Here is a 20,014-nt window from a genome sequence, read left to right on the forward strand (position 1 = left end):
TGTCCCTGCCCCCGTCCCCCGTCCCCCCTCCGGACGTGAGGGGAGGGGGAGGGTGCAGGGGGACAGGGAGAAGTGGGGACTGGAAAGACGGGGCCGGGGGGGCACAAGACAAGGGGTCGTGGGGACAGGGGGGACGGGAAAGGGATAGGGCACAGAGGGATGGGGGACGGGGACATTGGGACAGGGGACATGGAAATATGGGGATAGGGGACAGGGAGACGGGGACATGGGACAGTGGGACTAGGGAACATGGTGTGGGGAAGGGGACACGGGACATTGGGGCATGGGGACAGGGCTGAGACGTGGGGCACAGGTAGGTACGGACAGGGCAGTAGCCCAGGGACGTGGCAGAGGGGCTCACGCGGTGGGGGGCCGGGGACAGAGACACCGGTGGTGGCAACGGTCACCTCTGTCCACACAGCTCCGAACTGGGCCTAGTGTCCCACCCCGTGTCCCACCCCTCCCTGTGTCCCCTGTCCTCCACAAAGTGTCCCTCCCGCCCCCTCACCCCCCGGTGTCCCCACCCCCCCAAGCGTCTCTGTCCCCCTAGGTGTCCCCATCTGTTCCTCCACCGTGTCCCCCTGTCCTCCCCAGGTGTGTGTACCCCAAAGCATCCCCGTGCGCCCTCCCGCCCCCCCAGTGTCTCCATGTCCACCCCCCAGTGTCCCCTCGGGGGGCACAGATACACCCCTTCACCCACGGGGGACCCTATGGGGACACCCACGTGCCCCACACTGTCCCCTGTGTCCGAGGAGGGGGTGGGGGGCCCCCGGGCAGCACCCAGCACCCGCGGCTCAGCTCAGCACCTTTATTGCAGGATCTCACCGCAGCACCACGAGGGGGGCACAGCCCCCCGGCACCCCCCGCACCCCCCAGCTGTGCCCAATTCGAGATGGGGGAGGGATCCCCAAACCTATTGCACTGATCCCGGGGCGCCCCCCGGCCCCTCAGCAGCCGTAGGGGCTCACGGGGACACCCCCCCAGGGCTCACCCAGCTCCAGGGGGAGCCAGAGGGGGTGGGGGGTGGCACGAGGAGCACAGACATAGCAGGGGACGGTGCAGAGGGGAATGAGGGGGGAGTGTTGGGGGTCCCAGTGGGCCGGGTCTCCTGGCAAGGGGGTGCCCCCCGCCCAGGGCATGGGGGGCGGCGGGGGTGGCGGCGGGGAGGGCGGGGGGAGGCAGGCAGGGCACTGCAGCAGGCGCTCGATGGAGAAGGGGGCGGTGGGTGGGGGGTGCTGGGGGGCGGCGGGGGGGCTGGAGGGGGGCTCGGGGGGGTAGGGGCAGCCCCGTAGGACGAAGGGGGCCAGGTCCCGCGCGAAAGCGGCCGCTCCCCCCCGCGCCACCGCCGTGTTCTGCAGCTTGAGGGCGTCGGGGGGGATGCGGCTCACGTCCACCGTCCAGTAGTTGCCCTTGGCCTTGGGCTTGGCCGGGTCCTTCAGCACCTGCGGGGGGGGCGCAGGCACCGCTGGGACCCCCGCCCGCACACGCGCCCCGGGGCGCCACCCCCTGCGCCCCCCGCAGCTGCACCCCGGGAACGGCACCCCCCCGCCGGAGCCCACCCCTCGGGCAGGCCCCCAGCCCGGCCCCTGCCGCGGTGGGACACCCCCCCGCCCCATCCCCAGGGAGACCCCCCCCTCCCGGAACCCCCACCCTGACGGGACCCCCCAGCCCTGCCGCTCCCCCCCAGGGATCCCCCCAGCTGCCACATCCTCAGGGACCCCGCCCTAAGGGCCCCCCCTGCCTCATACCCCAGGTCTCCCCAGCCCAGCCCCTACCCCAGCCCAGAGACACCCCCTACCCCGAGGACCCCCACCCCAAGGGCCCCCTGCCGCCCCGGCCCACCTTGGCGAAGCAGGGGTTGGAGGAGAGGTTGTGGCGGATGGAGTCCTTCCAGCCCTGGTAGCCCCCCCCGAAGAAGGGGAAGAGGCTGCCGATCTCCTGGATGATCTGGGGGGGGCCCGTCAGCCGGGGGGGTCGCACACCCACACCCAGGCTCCCAGCGCCGCCCAGTGCCCCCCAGCACTGCATGGCTGTCAGCCTAGTACAGCCCGGTGCCACAGCACCACAGCCCAGTACAGCCCAGTATGGCCCAGCCCTGCACCCAGTGCAGCCCAGTCCCCCACACCCCAGTGCTCCAGTGCAGCCCCATCTCCCAGCACGGCACGCTGGCACCCCAGTGCTCCCAGTACATCCCAATCCCCCAGCCTCGCAGTACACACCTCTCCCAGTACAGCCCAGTCTCCAGCCCTGCTCCTTTGAGCTCCCAGTGCAGCCCAGTCCCCTGGCACAGCTCCCCAGTGCTACCTGTACAGCCCAGTCTCCAGCCCTGCAACCATGTGCTCCCAGTTCAGCCCAGCCCACTGGCATGGTTCCCTTGCACCCCAGTCCTCCTAGTAAAGCCCAGTCCCACAGCCCCACAGCCCAGTGCTACCAGTACAGCCCAGTCCCCAGCCTTGTAACCACGGGCTCCCAGTACAGCCTAGTCCCCAGCCCTGCAACCATGTGCTCCCAGTTTAACCCAGTTCCCCGGCGTGGCTCCCCAGTGCTCCCAGTTTAGCCCGGTCCCCCGACGTGGCTCCCCAGTGCTCCCAGTTTAGGCCAGTCCCCCGGCGTGGCTCCCCAGTGCTCCCAGTGCAGCCCAGTCCCCCGGCACGGCTCCCCGGCCCCCCAGTGCTCCCAGTACACCGCAGCCCCGCTCCCCAGGCGTCCCAGTGCCTCCCAGCCCCCAGCCCAGCCCCGGCTTCACACCCGTGTCCCTTCGCGGGGCAGCCCCCGGCACCCCCGGCCCAACACTCCCCCGGGACCCCCCCGCCTTCCCCGGCACAACACCCCCCAGGACCCCCCGAGACTCCCCCGCCTTCCTCGACACCCCCGGCCCAACACCCCCCCGCGACCCTCTGCCTCGGCATCCCCACCTCGGAACCCCTCGGAACCCCCTGGCCCCACCAGCCTCCCCCCCCGGGGGGGTGTTGGGTCGGGGGGCAGGGGAAGGCGGATGGGTCCCGGGGTGTCTCGGGGCCCCCGGGGTCGGTACCTGGGCGAGCTTGAGGCGGCGGCCGGGGGCGGCGCGGATGACGAGGGCGATGAGCGCCAGGTAGGAGTAGGGGGGCTTGGGGTGCCGCCGGTACCGCTGCCGGCCCCGGGACCCCCGGGACCCCGGCCCCGCTGGCATCGGCTCCGCTCGGCTCGGTTCAGCCCGGCCCCGTCGCTCCCCGCGGGGCACCGACGCGGAGGCGCCGGGTCGGGTCGGGCTTTATCAGGGGCCGGCACCCCCCGGGGCGGGGGGGATGGGCACTGGGGCACAACAGGGGGGGGCGGGGGCACCCCGACACCGTGCCCTGCCCAGTGCCCCCAGTGTGCCCAGTGCCACAAGTGCACCCAGGGGGCCCCATTGCAGCCGGCGTGCCCAGTGCCCCCAGCGTACCCAGTGCAACAAGTGCACCCAGTGGCCCCATTGCAGCCGGTGCTCCCAGTGCCCTCAGTGTATTCAGCGCTCCAGCTGTGCCCAGGGTCTGGGACCACCGCACCCAGTGGCCCCAGTGCAGCCCGTGTGCCCAGGTGTGGGACCAGTGCCCCCAGTGGACCCATTGCGCCCAGCGCTCCCCGAGCCACCGGTGCCCCCAAGTCTGGGACCAGTGCCCCCACTGCACCCAGTAACCCCCATTGTGCCCAGCGCTCCCAGAGCCACCAGTGTCCTCAGGTCTGGGAACAGCGCCGCCACCGCAACCAGTCCCCAGCTCCCTAGCCCCCACCATCCCAGTAGCACCCCACCCCCACCACTCTGTCCGGTGCCCCCACCCCCGCGTGCCGCCCGCCTTTTGTTGTGCAAAGGCCCCGGGGCCGCCAGCCCGGCTCCGCCACCCCCGGGGGGCACAGGGCGGGGGGGCAACGAGGGGAGAGGGCGAGGGGTCAGAGGATGGAGGTGAGGGGCCAAGGGGCGCGGCACAGCGTCAGGGGGTGTCGCACGGTAGTTTGGGGAGGGTCGCCCTGCTCCCCCCCCCCCCCCCCCCCGAGTGTGGGCTTTGTATCCCATGGGGCTGCCACGGGGCGGGGGCTGGGGAGGTCCCCATACTTGTGTCACCCCCCTCACGACAGACACTCCACGCGTCCATGCCACCACCTGCTTTTTACTGGGTCCCATCACGGCGGGTGGAGTGGCACGTCACGGACAGCGGGGTCCGCTCGGGGCGGGGGGGGGGGCTGGGGTGACATGGGAGGGGGGGTGACAGGGCCACGGCCAGGGGGACACAGGGAGGGCTGACTTGGGTATGGACGTGGGGGGGCCATACAGGGTGGGTGCATGGGTGCCGGGCCTGCTTTGGGTGCTGAGGTGTCCGAATGGGTGTGGGGGAGGGGGGGGTTTGCTCCCGTGCCCCCGGGAGCCCCCTCAGTCTCAGGGCGGGGGGTGCTAGCCATGCAACGCGGGGTGCACGATGTCCCCGGGGTGGCTCAGCCACACATCAAAGATGCTCTTGTTGGGGGGCATGGCCTGCGCCCCCCCCTCGGGCTCAGACCCCAGAGGAGGCCCAGGGGGCACCGGGGGACTGGGGGGCAGCACCCCCCAGCGCAGGGCGAGGAAGGGGGGACCGCTCGGGGGGGCCACGGCGTTGGGGGCCACGGCGGTGCTGTAGGACGTGGGCAGCTGCCCCCAGGCCAGGGGGGGAGCGCAGCCCCCCCCCGCAGGGTCAGAACTAGGGACACCGCTGGAGGCCCCCAACTGCCCACACTGGGGGGGGGCGGCGAGGTGGAGGATGGGCGTCGACCCCCACAAACCGGCCGCGGGGGGGTCCCGCGGGGCTGCCGGGGGGGTCCCCAACTTTCCCAAGTTGTGCCCTCCCCCCTGCGGGAAGTCCTGGAGCAGGGACGCAATGGAGAAGATGGAGCGGTGCTGGAGGGGTCCCGGGGGGCTGAGGGGGCGCTGGGGGGCGGCGGGGGGGCTGGAGGGGGGCTCGGGGGGGTAGGGGCAGCCCCGTAGGACGAAGGGGGCCAGGTCCCGCGCGAAAGCGGCCGCTCCCCCCCGCGCCACCGCCGTGTTCTGCAGCTTGAGGGCGTCGGGGGGGATGCGGCTCACGTCCACCGTCCAGTAGTTGCCCTTGGCCTTGGGCTTGGCCGGGTCCTTCAGCACCTGCGGGGGGGGCGCAGGCACCGCTGGGACCCCCGCCCGCACACGCGCCCCGGGGCGCCACCCCCTGCGCCCCCCGCAGCTGCACCCCGGGAACGGCACCCCCCCGCCGGAGCCCACCCCTCGGGCAGGCCCCCAGCCCGGCCCCTGCCGCGGTGGGACACCCCCCCGCCCCATCCCCAGGGAGACCCCCCCCTCCCGGAACCCCCACCCTGACGGGACCCCCCAGCCCTGCCGCTCCCCCCCAGGGATCCCCCCAGCTGCCACATCCTCAGGGACCCCGCCCTAAGGGCCCCCCCTGCCTCATACCCCAGGTCTCCCCAGCCCAGCCCCTACCCCAGCCCAGAGACACCCCCTACCCCGAGGACCCCCACCCCAAGGGCCCCCTGCCGCCCCGGCCCACCTTGGCGAAGCAGGGGTTGGAGGAGAGGTTGTGGCGGATGGAGTCCTTCCAGCCCTGGTAGCCCCCCCCGAAGAAGGGGAAGAGGCTGCCGATCTCCTGGATGATCTGGGGGGGCCCGTCAGCCGGGGAGGCCGCACCCCCACCCCCGTCAGCTACCCTCACCCACTCAATCGCGCACCGGTCCTGCCCCCCCTTCCCCGGTCAACCCCTGCCCTGTGGGACGCCCCAGCCCCGCACCCATGGGATCCTTAGAGCGTGCACCCCAGGGACTCCCCCCTACTGACACTCCCGCCCTGGACCCCCACAGCCGGCAGGTGGAGTGAGGGCAACTGGCGCGACAGAGCCGATAGAGCGACAGAGGCGACAGACCCCCCGGCGCCGGCAATCCGGCCCCCCGCCGGGGCATCCGGCTCTAGGGCTGGCGGCGCCGGGGGGTGCCGAGGCCCGGGGCCTGGGGAGGGGGCGGGGGGGCCGGGGGCGTCGGGATCCCGTAGCTGCGTGGGGGGTCCCGAGGGCTCCCGATGGTCCGGGGGAAAGTCCCGGGGCGTCCGGGGGGGGCTGCCGGGGTCCGGGAGGGGGGGGTGCCGAGGCGGGGGGTCGCGGGGGTGTTGGGTCGGGGTTTGCCAGGGAAGGCGGGGGGGGTACCGGGGGGTGTTGGGCCGGGGAAGGCGGGGGGGGGTCCTGGGGTGTCTCGGGGCCCCCGGGGTCGGTACCTGGGCGAGCTTGAGGCGGCGGCCGGGGGCGGCGCGGATGACGAGGGCAATGAGCGCCAGGTAGGAGTAGGGGGGCTTGGGGTGCCGCCGGTACCGCTGCCGGCCCCGGGACCCCCGCCCTGAGCCCGGCCCCGAGCGCGGCCGCACGGGCGGCACCGGCGGCATCACCGGGGGGGAACCGGGTGGAGGCGGCTGGGGCGGCTTTATGGGGGAGCAGGCGGGAGGGGCGGGAGGGGCGGGATGGGATGTGGTGGGATGGGATGGGATGGGATGGGATGGGGATGGGGATGAGGTGGGGATGGGCTCCGGGGTGGGGATGGGGATGAAGATGGAATGGGATGGGAATGGGAATGGGGTGGGGATGGGGTGGAGTGGGATGAGGTGGGGTGGGGTGGGATGGGATGGGTTGGGATGGGATGGGATGGCTGCAGAGGTGGCTGCCACACGCCACCAGGATCAGGTTCCCCCGTGTTGATGGTGGCAGCTCCAGCTGGTCCCAGGGCTGAGCCACCCCTGGGAGGTGAATGGATGGCCAGGCCTGCGGCCACCACAGGGCCAGGAGCCAGGGGACAGTGGACGTCCCGGCCACGGCCGAGGCCCCCCCGCCACCGTGGGCCCCACACGCCTGCCCGCACCGGAGCGACTTCGCCCCCAGCGTGCACGGGGGTGTGCAAGCCCTGCATGTGCAACCCCAGAGCCGTGCCCGCACCCCCCCACACACATGCGCACCCTTCCCTGCGCACACACCCTGCACACTCGCCTGGCACCCTGCACACCTTTGTGCCTGCCTTGCACGCCCCCCGCGTGCCTTTTCACCCTGTGGCAGGGTGACACATGAACACGTGTTTACGGGTGATGCATGTGCCTTCGCACAAGCCCTGCGCCCCACCCCCCCCATGCATTTGCACGGTGCTGGGCATGCCTGTGTGCACGCCCCGTGCACCCTTGCACACCCTTGCACAGTTGTGTGTGCTGCATGCGGGCCGTTGCACACCCTTGCGTACCCCGTGCACCCCTGTGCACACACACCCCACCCCCGCGCACCCCACGCACCCCTGTGCACGTGCCCCACACATGCTTGCACGCCCCCCACGTGCCTTTGCACGCCCTCGCACACCCCAGGCACCCTGCACAGTGCACGGCCCGTGCGTCCCCGCACCCCGCCCGGCGCCCCCCTGGCACCCCTCCGCACACCCCCGCACACCTACACACACACACACCCCCCCCGTGGCCCCGGGCTCGGTGCTCTCCCCGTGGCCCCCGCCCCAGGCCCCGCCTCTAACCCCGCCCCGCCTCTAACCCCGCCCCGAGCCGAGCCGAGCCGAGCCGGCCATGGCCGCGGCGGGCGGGGCGGGCCGGGCGCTGCCCCAGGCCCTGCTCTGCGCTGTCTGCCTGCTCTGCGCCCGCCCCGCCCCCCAGGTTAGCGCCGCGGCCGGGACCCCCCCGCTCTCCGCCCCCCCCGCCCCCCCCTGACCCCCGTGCCCCCCAGGCCCCCCCGTCCCCCGCCCCGTGCCACCAGGCCTGCCACCCACCACAGCCCTGTCACCCGCTGTGCCACCGGGCCCCTTCCCCCACCCCCACCCCCATCACCCCTTGGCCACCAGTCCCCTGTCACCGGGATGGCCCCGTGTCACCGGGATGGGGCCCTGTCACCGGGATGGCCCCATGTCACCGGGATGGCCCCGTGTCACTGGGATGGTCCCTGTCATCCAACCACTCCCATGTCACCAGGATGGGGCCCTGCCACCGGGATGGCCCCATGTCACCGGGATGGCCCTGTGTCACCAGGGTGGAGCCCTGTCACCGGGGTGGTCCCATGTCACCGGAACGGGGCCCTGTCATCCAGCCACCTCCCTGACACCGGGATGGCCCCATGTCACTGGGATGCTCCCTGGTCACTGGGATGGTCCCCTGTCACCACACTGCTCCTGTGTCCCTGGGCCAGCTGGGTGTCACCCTGTCCCTGCGCCCCGGCAGGTGGCAGGGGGCCCGGCGGCCGGGTTTCTGCTGCAGGCACTGGCGGCAGCGAGCGACGCGCTGGAGCCCGTCTGGCCCGGGGGGGGCCCTGACCCCCTGCCCGGCACCTGGGTCTCAGCCATGCTGGGCCAACCGCTGGTGGCCTTCGGCCTGCACCGCCTCAGCGGCGACCGGGCCACTGCCAACCTGCTGCTGGGGGGGGCCGTGGCCCTGGCCCCCGCTGCTGCGCAGCTCCCGGAGGAGGCTCGGCTACTGGCCGCCCGCGCCGTCACTGTCCTCACCGCCGCCACAGTCCTTATCCTCGCTGCCCTCACTGCCAACGGCCCCGCGGCGCTGGGCAGCCTGCTCATGGCTGCTGCCCACCTGCTGCCACCCGGCACCGGCCATGGCGGGCACCCCTGGGTGCTGGCAGCCGGGAACCTGGCACTGCGGCGAGCCCTGCGTGCTGCCAGCCACCACCCACCGCAGTAAAGCCACGTGGGGTGGCCATTGCCTTCACTGAGTGCCTCTGGGTCTCGTTTCATGGCGTCGCTCAGCGGGGACCCTGCTGCCACCATCACCAGCAGGCGCTGGGCCCTGTTGGGCCGATCCCCTGGGGCTGGGGGCCAGCACGGGGCCCCGAGGCAGCAGCAGTGTCCCCGGTGCCGTGGCTCAGAGCTGGGGCCAGCACCCATCGGGGCCGCAACGGGCATGGCATGCACGGCACCCACTGGCTCAGCTGGGAGAGGTGGCACCCTGGGGTGGGGGTCCCTGGCACAACATGGCACCCAGGGGTGGGGGTCCCTGGCATGGCACTCTAGGGTCCCCAGCACGGCAACCTGGGGTGGAGGTCCCTGGCACAGCACTCTGGGGTGGGGGTCCCTGACATGGCACCCTGGGGTGAGGGTTCCTGGCACACAACATGGCACCCGGGGGTGGGGGTCCCTGGCCCAGCATGGCACCCAGGGGCAGGGGTCCCTGGCACAGCACCCTGGGCCATGGCAGCTCTTGGGCCCCGCTGCAGGGTGGCAGGACCTCAGCTCTGTAGGGAGCCTATCAGCCTGGGCTGGACCAGGGGCACTGGGAGCACTGGGGGTACTGGGCCTGGGGGCAGCAGTGGCTTTCGTTGTACTGGGGCTGGGGGCATGCCCAGTACATGGGGGAGTACTTGTCTGAGGCTGAGGGCACTGGGGCACTGGTCACATTGGGACTAGGGGCACTGGGGGCTCTGGGGGCACCAGTTGTACTGGGGCTGTGGGCACTGGGGGCACTGGTTACGCTGGAGCTGGGGACCCCAGTTGTACTGGGGCCTCAGGCACTAGTTAAACTGGGACAGGGGACACTGGCTGCACTGGGGCTGGGGGTGCTGGTTGTACAGGGCTAAGGGTACTGGGTGTACTGGTTGCACTGGGGCTGGGACCACTGGGGGCAGTGGTTGTACAGGGCACTGGGGGCACTGGTCACACCGGAGCTTGGGGCCCCATTTGTACTGGGGTTGTGGACACTGGTTAAACTGGGGAAGGGGGCACCGTGGGCACTGGTTGTACAGGGGCCAGGGGCACTGGTCATACTGGTTGCGCTGGGGCTGGGGGCACTGGTCACACTGAGGCTGGGGGCACTATGTGTATTGGTTGCATTGGGGCTGGGGCCACGGGGGCATTGGTCATACTGGGGCTGGGGGCACTGGTGGTACTGGCTGCACAGGGGCCGAGGGCACCGGTCGCACAGCATCAGGGAGTGGTCCCTGGGCCACATTAGGCCGGACTGGGAAGCACTGGGCCGGACTGGGGGGCACTGGGAAGCACTGAGCCAGACTGGGCAGCACTGATAGCACCACCGCCCCCCGGGCGCCACCGCCCCGCCCCTCGCACAGGCCACGCCCCCTCGGGCTCCCCTCGCCCATTGGCCCACTCCCGATATGACGCACGGGCCACGCCCCACTGCTGCCCCGCGGCGGGGGGGGCGGTGCCGGTGGAGAAGCTGGCGAGGCCCGGCCCGGTGGGGGGCGTAGCCTCGGCGGCGGCGTGCCATCTCATTGGCCACGTGGGCTCCCTGCCCGCCCCCCGCGGGTCACGATTGGCGGGGCCCCTGACGGGCCGGGAGGGCGGGGCGGGGGGGTGGCCAAGATGGCGGCAGCGGCGGTGGCGGGGTGAGGCGGCGGCGGCGATGATGTCCGGGGCGGAGGATCGCGAGGCCGGCGGGGGCCCGGCCGCCCCCTCCGCCCCTTCCGCGGCCCTGCCCGGCCCCGCGGCGGCGGCGGGCGGCCCGGGCGAGGCGGGAGGCGGCGAGGAGGCGGGCTCGCTGCTCGGCGGGGCCCGGCCTCACGGCGAGGCGGGCGCCGACCCCGACGCGCCGCCCAAGAAGCGGCTGAGGGCGGCGGGGACGGGGGCGGGTGGGCCCGAGGGGGCGGCGGGCAGCGTGAAGCTGGAGGAGCGGCTCTACTCCGTGCTGTGCTGCACTGTCTGCCTCGACCTGCCCAAGGCCTCGGTCTACCAGGTACGGCCGGGCCCCGCGGCTCCCCCCCCCCTCCCCCCCCGGGGCCTTCCGGTCCCGACACCGGCCACCGACACCCCCCCCGGGGCCTCCCCTCTGGTTACTGCCCTCCTCCCGGCCCACCCCAACGCGGGGCCTCCCGGGCCTATCACCGGCCACTGACACCCCCCCCCCGGCGGGACCTCCCCGCTGGTCACGGCCTCCCTTGCCCCCTCCCCCCCGCTGCTCACCCACACCCCAGCACCTTCCCATGTCTCCCCTATCAGTCACCACCACCCCGGGGGCCTTTGTGGGACCCTGTGGGTGGCCAATAGCAGCTCATACACGCCCCGAAGGCCTCTGTGGCCCCTCACCCATCACTGACACCCACCACCCACCACCCCTTGACTGGTCGCTGATACCCCCTCCATTTCTCCTGAGCACCCCTCAGCACCCTGCCAAGCCAGGGGAATCCCCTCAAGCCAGGGCACTGGACCCCTCTGTGCCCCCCTCACACCAGGGGGACACCACTGGTCCCAGTCACCCTGAGGCCCTGGGGAACTCCCACCCCTGCTGCTTTCCCCTGGGGGCTCCTTAGCCCTGCTCTGGGCACCCACTCCCTGCTGGGGGGTCTCCCCTGTCCCCGCTGCTACTTGCTGGGGGCTTCAGGTGTTTCCCCCCCAGCTTGGGGGCTTTCGGGCCTGCTCCCCCTTTATGGACCCTACCCCCACCCTGGGCGCTCATCCCTGAGGGTACCAGTCCTGTGTCCCATCGCCCCCCCTTCCAGAACCCCAGCACCCACTGCTCGCCTTCCTCCAGCCCCTTCCCACTGACCCCATGGAGGGCTGGGCCCAGCCCCCCTTCCCATTTTACCCCGGTTTGTGCCACCCTGGGAGATTCCCTGGCCCAGAGGAAGGCGGGGGGCTCCCGGTGGGGAGCGGGATGGGCATTGGCAGCGCTCACCAGAGCGGAGCCACTGGTTACATAAAGGTGCCGGCGGGTTTCCCTCCGGCCAGCATCCATTTCGTGGCACACGGACCCGTCAACAGCCCCATGGTGACGACGGAGCTGCCGGCACGGCTGTTTGGTGCTTTGCTGGCAGAGCCCGCGTTCCTGGTGGCACCGGTGGCGTGCCAGTTGGCCATCGGTTTCAGCGACGGCAGAGCCTGGACACGAAGGTCATCCCCTTGGTGATCTCACGCCTTGCTGGTCACATACTAAGAGTATCCGGCAGTGGCGCAGCCAGCCACAGCGGTGGCAGAACCTGGGGGGGAATGGGGGGGCTTCCCCCGGCTTCCTTTGGGGGCGTTAATTTGTGGGGGGTCTAAGATGGCCGCTGGCTCGGGGAGGTGAGATCCCCCCCCCCCCCCCCCCCGGCCCCGACAGTGATGATTAAGAGCACAAAACCCTCGCCAGAGCCACGCCTGGTGAGAGATCCCCACCGATCCGGTGCTGGTGCTTGCCAAACCGGCTCTGTGTGCCCGACGGCGGGGTGGGGGGGGGGGCTGCGTCCTTCATGGCCTCCTCTTTCCTCCTCTGCTCCTGCGGTCACTTGTCCCCCTGTTTAATTATTTATGACGAGGGCTTTGCCAGGGATGTAATTAAAACCGGGAGCAACCGCGGTGTCGGCCGGTGGTGTGGCTGTGGCGGAACCTTCCCACCATCGGGTAGGTTCGTCGGGGCCAAGCCCTGACGAGCAGCTGTAATTACACGCTCACGCCAAAGCGGAGCCGTCACCGCTGCGGTTGTGCGAGCTCTCAGCTGGTGCTCGCCTCTTGTTTTGGCTCGCTCGCTGGTATTTTTAGCGCGGCAGCGACGAGGCACCGTGGTGGAAGCCAGCAGCTCACCAGGACTGTGCCGAGCCCAAACCATGAGGGATTTTTAGCTAGACACAGCCCCACATTCATCCCAGAGCTGTTGCGGGTATTTTGGAGCTGGGACCCTCACTTTGTGAGTGTGCTTTGGCACCATCGTGGTGGGGCCGGTTTAATGCCCGGCTGCTGCGCTCTGGGCCCGGCAGGAGGGAAAATCTGAAACCTTTTGGAGCCAGAACAATGGATGTCCTGGGTAAGCAGATCGGACGCTAATCCCTGCGGCAGGGTCAGGCCTTTCCCATCCCAGCTGAGGATTAAAGCTTTTTCCGGCGCTCCCAGGGGGGATGTTTTAACGAGCTCCTCCTGGTCATTGCACCGGCAGGAATCTTGCTGGAATTTGGGGGGTGACCCCCCACAACAGGCTGAACCCAGCTGCTGTGTCCTGGCCAGGTGGGGAAGCTGCTGGCTGTGCCTGGTCAGTCCCAGAGCTTGTCCTGGAGGTGCTGGTGTTTCGTCAGAGTGCTCCGGCTTCCCGCTGGATTTGAGGGAAGGATTTTCACTGCAGGAGCCTGAAGCCACAGGCAGGAGCTTTCCGATCTGTTGGGAGCAGTCGCGTGTCCCTCGAACAATCCCTGTGGTGACCAGAGACTATGGGGAAGCACCCAGCCTGGGTGCCATCTGCCTCCTGACACCCTCTGGCAGCTCCCGATGGATTTGGTGGTACCTTCTACCTGCTCTGCTGGGTGTTTCATAGGTGATGCCGTTGCCCACACCACCTGCTGCGATGAAGGCAGCTTCTCCCATCCTCCCATGGCATTGCCTGTGGCAAACTCTGGAACGCTGGCACTGGCTCTTTGCTCTCAGGGGGCTGCTCTTTCCCTCTGGTTTTCAGGATGGACGGAGGAATGGTTTGGGATCGCTCCGGTGCCTGAGGTGCTGACAGGATTGATCCAGTGCCACTCGCTGCCACAAAGTGTCCTAGGCCTGCATCCCTTCTTCCCCTCCTCGAGGGTTTTGCCCAGCTCAGCAGCTGTTGTAAACATGTCTTAAACTGATTTTTTTTTTTTTTCCTCAAAAGAGATATTTTTTTGATGCGAAGAGGGAAAACTAAGTTGAGTGTGTCTGCGTGCTGGAAGGAGATGGTGATTCTGGCAATCTGTGGCAAAGCCAGCATTGATCCTCTCTTGTCACCGTATCAAAACAGGAATGAATTGGAGTAAAACAGATTGATTGGAGTGTTTTTATCAGCCTGTTGAAGCCTCCCTGCCCAGCAGCCCGGCCCCACTCTGCCCTGAGATGCGGGATGCTGTGTTTGGCTACGGAGCTGGTCCTTGGCACGTGGGTACCCAGTGTGGAGGTGGACTTGCTGTGCCAATTGGAGACCTGAGTCCCATCCCGGTGATCCAAGCCCTCGGAGCCAGTGGGATTGTCTGCACCGATGGGTCTTCCCTGGTCCCCCTCGGTGGGCTCTGGGGCTTCATGCTGATCCTGCTGGTTTAACTCTGGGCGGGGGGGGAATCTCGAGTCTGCCAGAGCTGTCAGCACTCACATGGCAGCTGGGGAATGTCCTGGCCTTCAGGATCCCACAGAGTTGGGGGATACAGGGAGCGAGGGAAGCTTCTCCCTGCCCCATTTTGGTGTAACTCTCTCATTCCCCACGGCAGGAGGTGCCTGGGGGCTTCCTCTCTGCCCGGCTGTTTTTGGCTTAGTACCCAGCTCACCCCAAGCCCTGTGGGGTTGGGGGGGCAGCTTGCACCCCAGATGCACACACAACCCGTGCCCTCCCCCCCCCCGCCCGCCCCCTTCCAGACACGGGGAACTGGATTCCTGTGGGATGGATGGAAACCAGGGTGGGAGGAGAAGGGAAGCTGGATGAAACCTTTCCCTTCCTCTCCCGTGCCAGGCAAAAGAGGTCAGTCCTAATTACAGAAGCAACATGCCTGGGCCAGTCTGAGAGCCCGCAGGCACTGGCCGAGGCTGGAGTTGCTGCCTGCCCGGGCTCCAGCTTTGCAAAAACGCAGGCAGCCAGGGTCAGGGCTCAGCCGGCCAGTGGGAGCCATGTGTCGGGCAGGATTTTTAGGAGGAGTAGGGGCAGCAAAGCGTCATCCTGTTGATGGGTCTGAATTCACTTTATTTGCCTTTGCATGACTTGGTTTGCCCTGTGGTGGATCCCATGAGAGTCTGATGCTTTATTTCTCCTCTTCCACAGTGCACCAATGGCCACCTGATGTGCGCCGGCTGCTTCATCCACCTTCTGGCAGACGCTCGACTGAAGGAGGAACAAGCCACTTGCCCAAATTGCCGCTGTGAGATCAGTAAGAGCCTGTGCTGCCGAAACCTGGCTGTGGAAAAAGCTGTCAGTGAGCTTCCCTCTGAGTGTGGCTTCTGCATGCAGCAGTTCCCCCGATCCCTCCTGGAGAGGCACCAGAAAGAGGAGTGCCAGGACAGGTAAAGAGCTTTGCCTCCCTTTGGCAGGGTGCTGGCATTGTTGCATGGCTTGTGGTGCTTGGCTGGCCTGGCGTGGAGATGTGTGGGGTTTGGGAAACCTTGCTGCCTGGAGCAGGGGGTCCTGGTAGAGCTGACGTGCATGGTGCTGAGCCCCCACGGTCAGGGTGCCGCAGACTGGAGGGCTTCTCCAGCTTTCCAGTGCTGCCGGAGCCAGATCCTGTGTCGGGGTAAAGCCATCAGCACGCAGCAGCGCCCCATGTCCCCTCCAGCCCCTGGCATGGGCTGCCCCAGAATTCCCTCTGGCTGTGTCCCACTTCTCTTGGGAGGTGGCAGTGGTTCGGGGGAGGATGTGGCACTGCTTTGGCATGCAGCAGAGTCCCCCTCCCTCCCGGTCGCTGCTGGTGTGCCGCTGTGCCCGGTCTGCAGCTGCCTGCATTCCTTGTGAACCTGCCGCACTGGCGCTACCCAGCAGTTTTCCACGGGGTGTGAAACGGCTCTCCTGGCTTTGCTGGCCTTGCTGCCGGATTGGAGTCCGGCAGGAGCGAGCCTCTGCATATCCCTGCTGTCCCTACTGCTCTTCCTGGTGCTGGGACAGCGGGATCCATGTTGGTTGTTGCGTGGCATCCCAATCCAATGAATGTTCATGCTCGTTTTCTCCCTGACCCCAGGGTGACCCAGTGCAAATACAAGCGGATCGGGTGCCCATGGCAGGGTCCCTACCACGAGCTGACGGTGCATGAAGCCGAATGTACCCACCCCACCAAAACCGGCAACGAGCTGATGGAGATCTTAGATGAAATGGACCAAACGAGGAAAAAAGAAATGCAGCTTTATAACAGCATCTTCAGCCTGCTCAGCTTCGAGAAGATCGGCTACACAGGTAATGGCTCACTCGGGACGCCAGTGGCAGCTTCTCCGGCCCTTCTGCCGCATCTCCTCCGGCGCCAACACTGTTTCTGTGCTGCTGAAAACTGGTTTTATCTGGCGTGGCGATCGATTTAGTAGCGGCCGAGGGCTCTGCTGAGCATGTGGTGGCGTTTTGACTCGAGCCTCCATCCTCGACCACGAGCCCAGCGGCCAGAGTTTAAAACCAAACACATAAATGACATTCCCCGTGATGTTTTGTTGAGTTCTGGAGAAGCACCGGCAACGCTTCAACACCCCCAGCTTGCTGTCGCCTTCCCACTGTTCTTGCTTTGCCGAGGGGTTTCACCGAACCCCTCTCCCACCCGCTGGAAAGCTGCCGGTACCACGGCAGCGGTGTTTGTGGGACTTGGCTGATAACGGGAGTGAAAAGCCCCGCTGAAGCGGCAAGACCAGGTAAGCTGGGCCTTCCCTTAGGGCATCAGTGTTAAAACCGGGCCTGGAGCCGCTGGCATTGGCTGGGTGTGCTCTGAACACCAGGCAGCGAGAGAACCTGAGAGGGGAGGTGGTGAGCTGGGGCTGGAGGGACAAAGGCTTTCCCCCCAGCTGCCCTCCCGGTGTGCCGGCACTGTGGGGACAGAGGGTGCTCCCGGCAGCACAGCTCGCTTGTTCCAGCGTCACTGGTGTGGATGTGGCTGGGGATCCGGTGAGAGCAGCCCAGGCGTTTTGGCAGCTGGGTTGTGCCGGCTGGTGGCCCAGCCATACGCCGGCCCTCGCAGCCCTCGTGCCGGGGCACAGCCCCGGTGAAGCTGGGCAGCTCGGTGCCGAGGGGCCATGGTGCTGGGCTGCGGTGGCAGCGATGCTGCCTGGCAATGGGAGTGTAGTGTGGCTGGAATAACTGATCCCCCTCCTCTGTCCAGGTTTTGCCGGCCAGGCTCTCCTCTCCCTTTCTCTCCTGGAAGTGCCGACGACAGTGTAAGCGTGGGCGGAGGGCACCACACCGTCCCTTGCGCCTGTGGTTACGCTGGGCGAGGCCACGGTCCCTACGCCGAGACCGCAAGCGCCCAGCTTCTCCCTAACCTCCCCCCTGGCGCCTTTGCCAATGCCGTGCTGGGAGCATCCCAGTGCCGCGTGCCCGCACCGGGAGCCTCTGGGCCGCATCACCGGTGTTTGTGCCCTGCGGTTACGCTCACCACGCTGCCTCACTCGCCGGTTTGTACACCTGATCCAAATAAATGCTGCCTTACTAACCAAACTGTATCCTGTCTGTCTGTCCTGCCGCGCCGACGGACACTGTGGATCCTTTCGGCAGCTGGTGGTGGTTGCCAGCACACTGCTGGGTGCTGGTGAAGCCCTTCAGCAGCTGGTTGTGGTTACCGGTGCTGCGTCAGACACTCGTAAATCTTTTTGGCAGCTGGTGGCAGTTGCTGACATGCCGTCGGATGCTGGAGAAGCCTTTTGGCAGCTGGCAGTGGTTGCTGGTGTGGTGTTGGATGCTGGTAAAGCCTTTTGGCAGCTGGCGGTGGTTGCTGGCACAGCATCAGCTGCCGGTGAAGCCTTTTGGCAGCTGGTGGACACCAGTAATGCCTTTGGGCAGTCTTCGGCCACGTGCTGCCCCTCTGGGCACCGTCTCCGATCGCAGAACGGCCATGGGCTTGTTGCATCCCATGGGTGGCAGGGCTCAGCATCCATCCTGGGTCACAGCTTCACTTTTGGCACCGGTGTTGCTAGTGTCACTGAAGGGGGGGGGGGGGGGGCGGGGGGCTGCTCCCACCTGACCCCAATATCCCTGCGTTTTTTTTCTTTATTTTATTTCTGTTTTTTCCAGAGGTGCAGTTCCGCCCTTACCGCACCGATGACTTCATCACGCGGCTGTACTACGAGACGCCGCGCCTGACCGTCCTCAACCAGACATGGGTGCTGAAGGCACGGGTGAACGACTCAGAGCGGAACCCCAACCTCTCCTGCAAGCGCACCCTCTCCTTCCAGCTCATCCTGAAAAGCAAAATCAACTCCCCCATGGAATGCTCCTTCCTCCTCCTCGAGGGCCCCTACGACGACGTGAAGATCCACCCCGTCATCTACCACTTCGTCTTCAGCAATGAGAACAACGAGACGGATTACATGGCGCTGCCCATCGATTCGGTGGAGTGTAACAAACTGCTGGCGGCTAAAAACATCAACCTGCGGCTTTTTATATTTCAAATCCAAAAATAGGACTGGGAAACCCACCATTGGACCCGCCCCCACCACCTCATCACCACTGGGATCTCGCCCAAAGTGCAGTTTCGAGGCAAAAAAAAAAGAAAAAAGAAAAAAAAAAAAAAACCAACAGAAACCCAACCCACGCAAAATTGAGAGAAATCTGCATGCGCCGGCATCGATGCTGCTTCTCCTCCTGCGTCGGCAGCACGGCTGTGGGGGGGGGGGGGCGGCAGGGCTCTGGTTTTGGGGAGGGGGGCGGCCATGGGGCTCAGTAGTATTCTGTACAGCGGCTCCTCTGGCTGTTTTACTATTAGAATAAAAAAAAAAGGGGAATTTTCCAATTATTTGGCGGTTTTTGAAACTTCAGCAAGTGGCAGAGACTGTGGCGCTGCCGCTGCCGGGGCCGTCCCCTCTGCCTGTGCCTCAGACCAGACCCACGGGGGTTGGGGTGGGCTGCACCTCTTATTTGACCAAGATTTGAGTTGTTTGACAGAAAACTGGAGTTGGGATTTTTGTTTTTTTGGTGGGTTTTTAAAACAGATTGAGTGTTTTCTTGGTTGGTGGTTTTTTGTTTGGTTTTTGTTTTTTTTTTTTAACCAAAATTGAGGGGTTTGTGAGTTTGCTGGGAGTGTTTTATTTGTTTTGGTTGGTTGTGGTTTTAACCAAAATCAGAGTTTTGGAGGTTTTTAACAAAATTTGAGTTGGTTTGATTAGGTTTTTTGTCAAAACTGGGGTGGTGGGTGTGTTTTAAAACAGAAATTGAGATTTGTTTGTAACCAACATTTGAGGGTTTTTACACCAAAATTGCAGTAGTGTGTTGGAGTTTTTTTTAAATCTAAATTGGAGGTTGAGTTTTTCCCAAATTTGAGTCTTTAAAACTGAAATTGAGTGCTGGGGTGTGTTTTTTACCACAATTTAGTTGTTGGGGTGTTTTAACCAAAATTGGAATTCTTTTTTTTTTCTTTACCAAAATTGGAAGGTTCTTTTAACCAACATTTGAGTTTGCAGTGGTTTTTTTTAACCAAAATGGAAGGAATTTTTTTAAATCAAAATTGGAGCTTGGATTTTGCTTTGGTTTTGTTATTTTCTTTTTTTTTAACCAAAATGATAGTTTTTAAAATCAGAATTGGCATGTGGTTTTTTGTTGTGTTTTTGTGTGGTTTTTTTATTTAAACAAAACAGAAGGTTTGGGGGTTCTTTAATAAATCAGTGTTTCTTTATTTTTAACCAAACAGGGAGGGTTCTTTTTTTTTTTTTCTTTTTTCTTTTATGAAAACTTGAGGGTTAAAAAAAAACCAAAACAACCTAAACCCCAACCACCCCCAAACTCAGTTTTGGCTTTAACCCAACTTGGAATTGCCTTTTTTGGGGGGGTTGGGGGGGTGTTGAGTTTTTTTTTGGGGGGGGGGGGGGGGTTACCAAAACTGGAGAGGGGGGAGGGGGATGTAAACTAAAAGGGGAGGGGTTGTGACAGCAGACACCCCCCCCTCCTTAATGAATCAATTAATCAATTTTATATCACTACAGTAATGCAAGGGACAAGGGGTGGAGGTGGGGGAGCACAGGGGCTCCTAGGGATGCCCAGGGTGCTGTCCCCCCACCCTGAGGCAGGGTGCTGAGGCACGTTGCTGGCAGCAGGTGCTGCTGGGTTACTTAATGAGGGCCACCCACTAATTAGCTCTTCCCTGCCCTGCAGTAATGGGTGATAGGGGGCAACTGGGGCTGCGGCTGGGGAAACTGGGGGTGGGGGGGAGACAGGGTGCACTGGGAGCCACTGGAGAGCACTAGGTGTACTAGAAGCACTGGGGCTACGGGGCTGGGGGGTACTGGGGGCTACTGGGAGCCACGGGAAAGCAGTAGGAGTACCGGTATCACTGGGGCTACTGGGCTGGGGAGCACTGGGAGCTACAGGAGAGCACTAGGAGTACCGGGAACACTGGGCTGAGGGGCACTGGGGGATACTGGGAGAGCACTAGGACCTACGGGGGAGCACCGAGGCCTACTGAGCGCACCGGGG

The 20,014-nt window shown here is 65.8% G+C and overlaps 3 protein-coding genes across 3 annotated transcripts; 2 read left to right on the forward strand and 1 right to left on the reverse strand.

Moving 5' to 3' along the window:
• Positions 1-4,288: 4,288 nt before the first annotated feature.
• FOXH1 (forkhead box H1) lies at positions 4,289-6,446 on the reverse strand. Its single transcript, XM_055705574.1, has 3 exons — positions 6,239-6,446; positions 5,526-5,630; positions 4,289-5,125 (listed from the first exon to the last, which is right to left on the reverse strand). The coding sequence occupies exons 1-3, from the start codon at positions 6,401-6,403 to the stop codon at positions 4,409-4,411; spliced, it is 987 nt and encodes a 328-aa protein (XP_055561549.1). The 5' UTR covers positions 6,404-6,446; the 3' UTR covers positions 4,289-4,408.
• Positions 6,447-7,547: 1,101 nt separating this feature from the next.
• Positions 7,548-8,713, forward strand: TMEM276 (transmembrane protein 276). Its single transcript, XM_055705472.1, has 2 exons — positions 7,548-7,657; positions 8,216-8,713. Exons 1-2 carry the CDS (start codon positions 7,571-7,573, stop codon positions 8,684-8,686), a joined length of 558 nt encoding a protein of 185 aa, XP_055561447.1. The 5' UTR covers positions 7,548-7,570; the 3' UTR covers positions 8,687-8,713.
• A 1,584-nt stretch (positions 8,714-10,297) lies between these two features.
• Positions 10,298-18,801, forward strand: ZFTRAF1 (zinc finger TRAF-type containing 1). Its single transcript, XM_055705471.1, has 4 exons — positions 10,298-10,690; positions 14,690-14,928; positions 15,597-15,808; positions 17,621-18,801. The coding sequence occupies exons 1-4, from the start codon at positions 10,361-10,363 to the stop codon at positions 18,007-18,009; spliced, it is 1,170 nt and encodes a 389-aa protein (XP_055561446.1). The 5' UTR covers positions 10,298-10,360; the 3' UTR covers positions 18,010-18,801.
• Positions 18,802-20,014: the final 1,213 nt, after the last annotated feature.

The sequence above is a fragment of the Falco cherrug genome, chromosome 3 (assembly GCF_023634085.1).
Source record: "Falco cherrug isolate bFalChe1 chromosome 3, bFalChe1.pri, whole genome shotgun sequence".
NCBI classification, from domain to species: Eukaryota; Metazoa; Chordata; class Aves; order Falconiformes; family Falconidae; genus Falco; species Falco cherrug.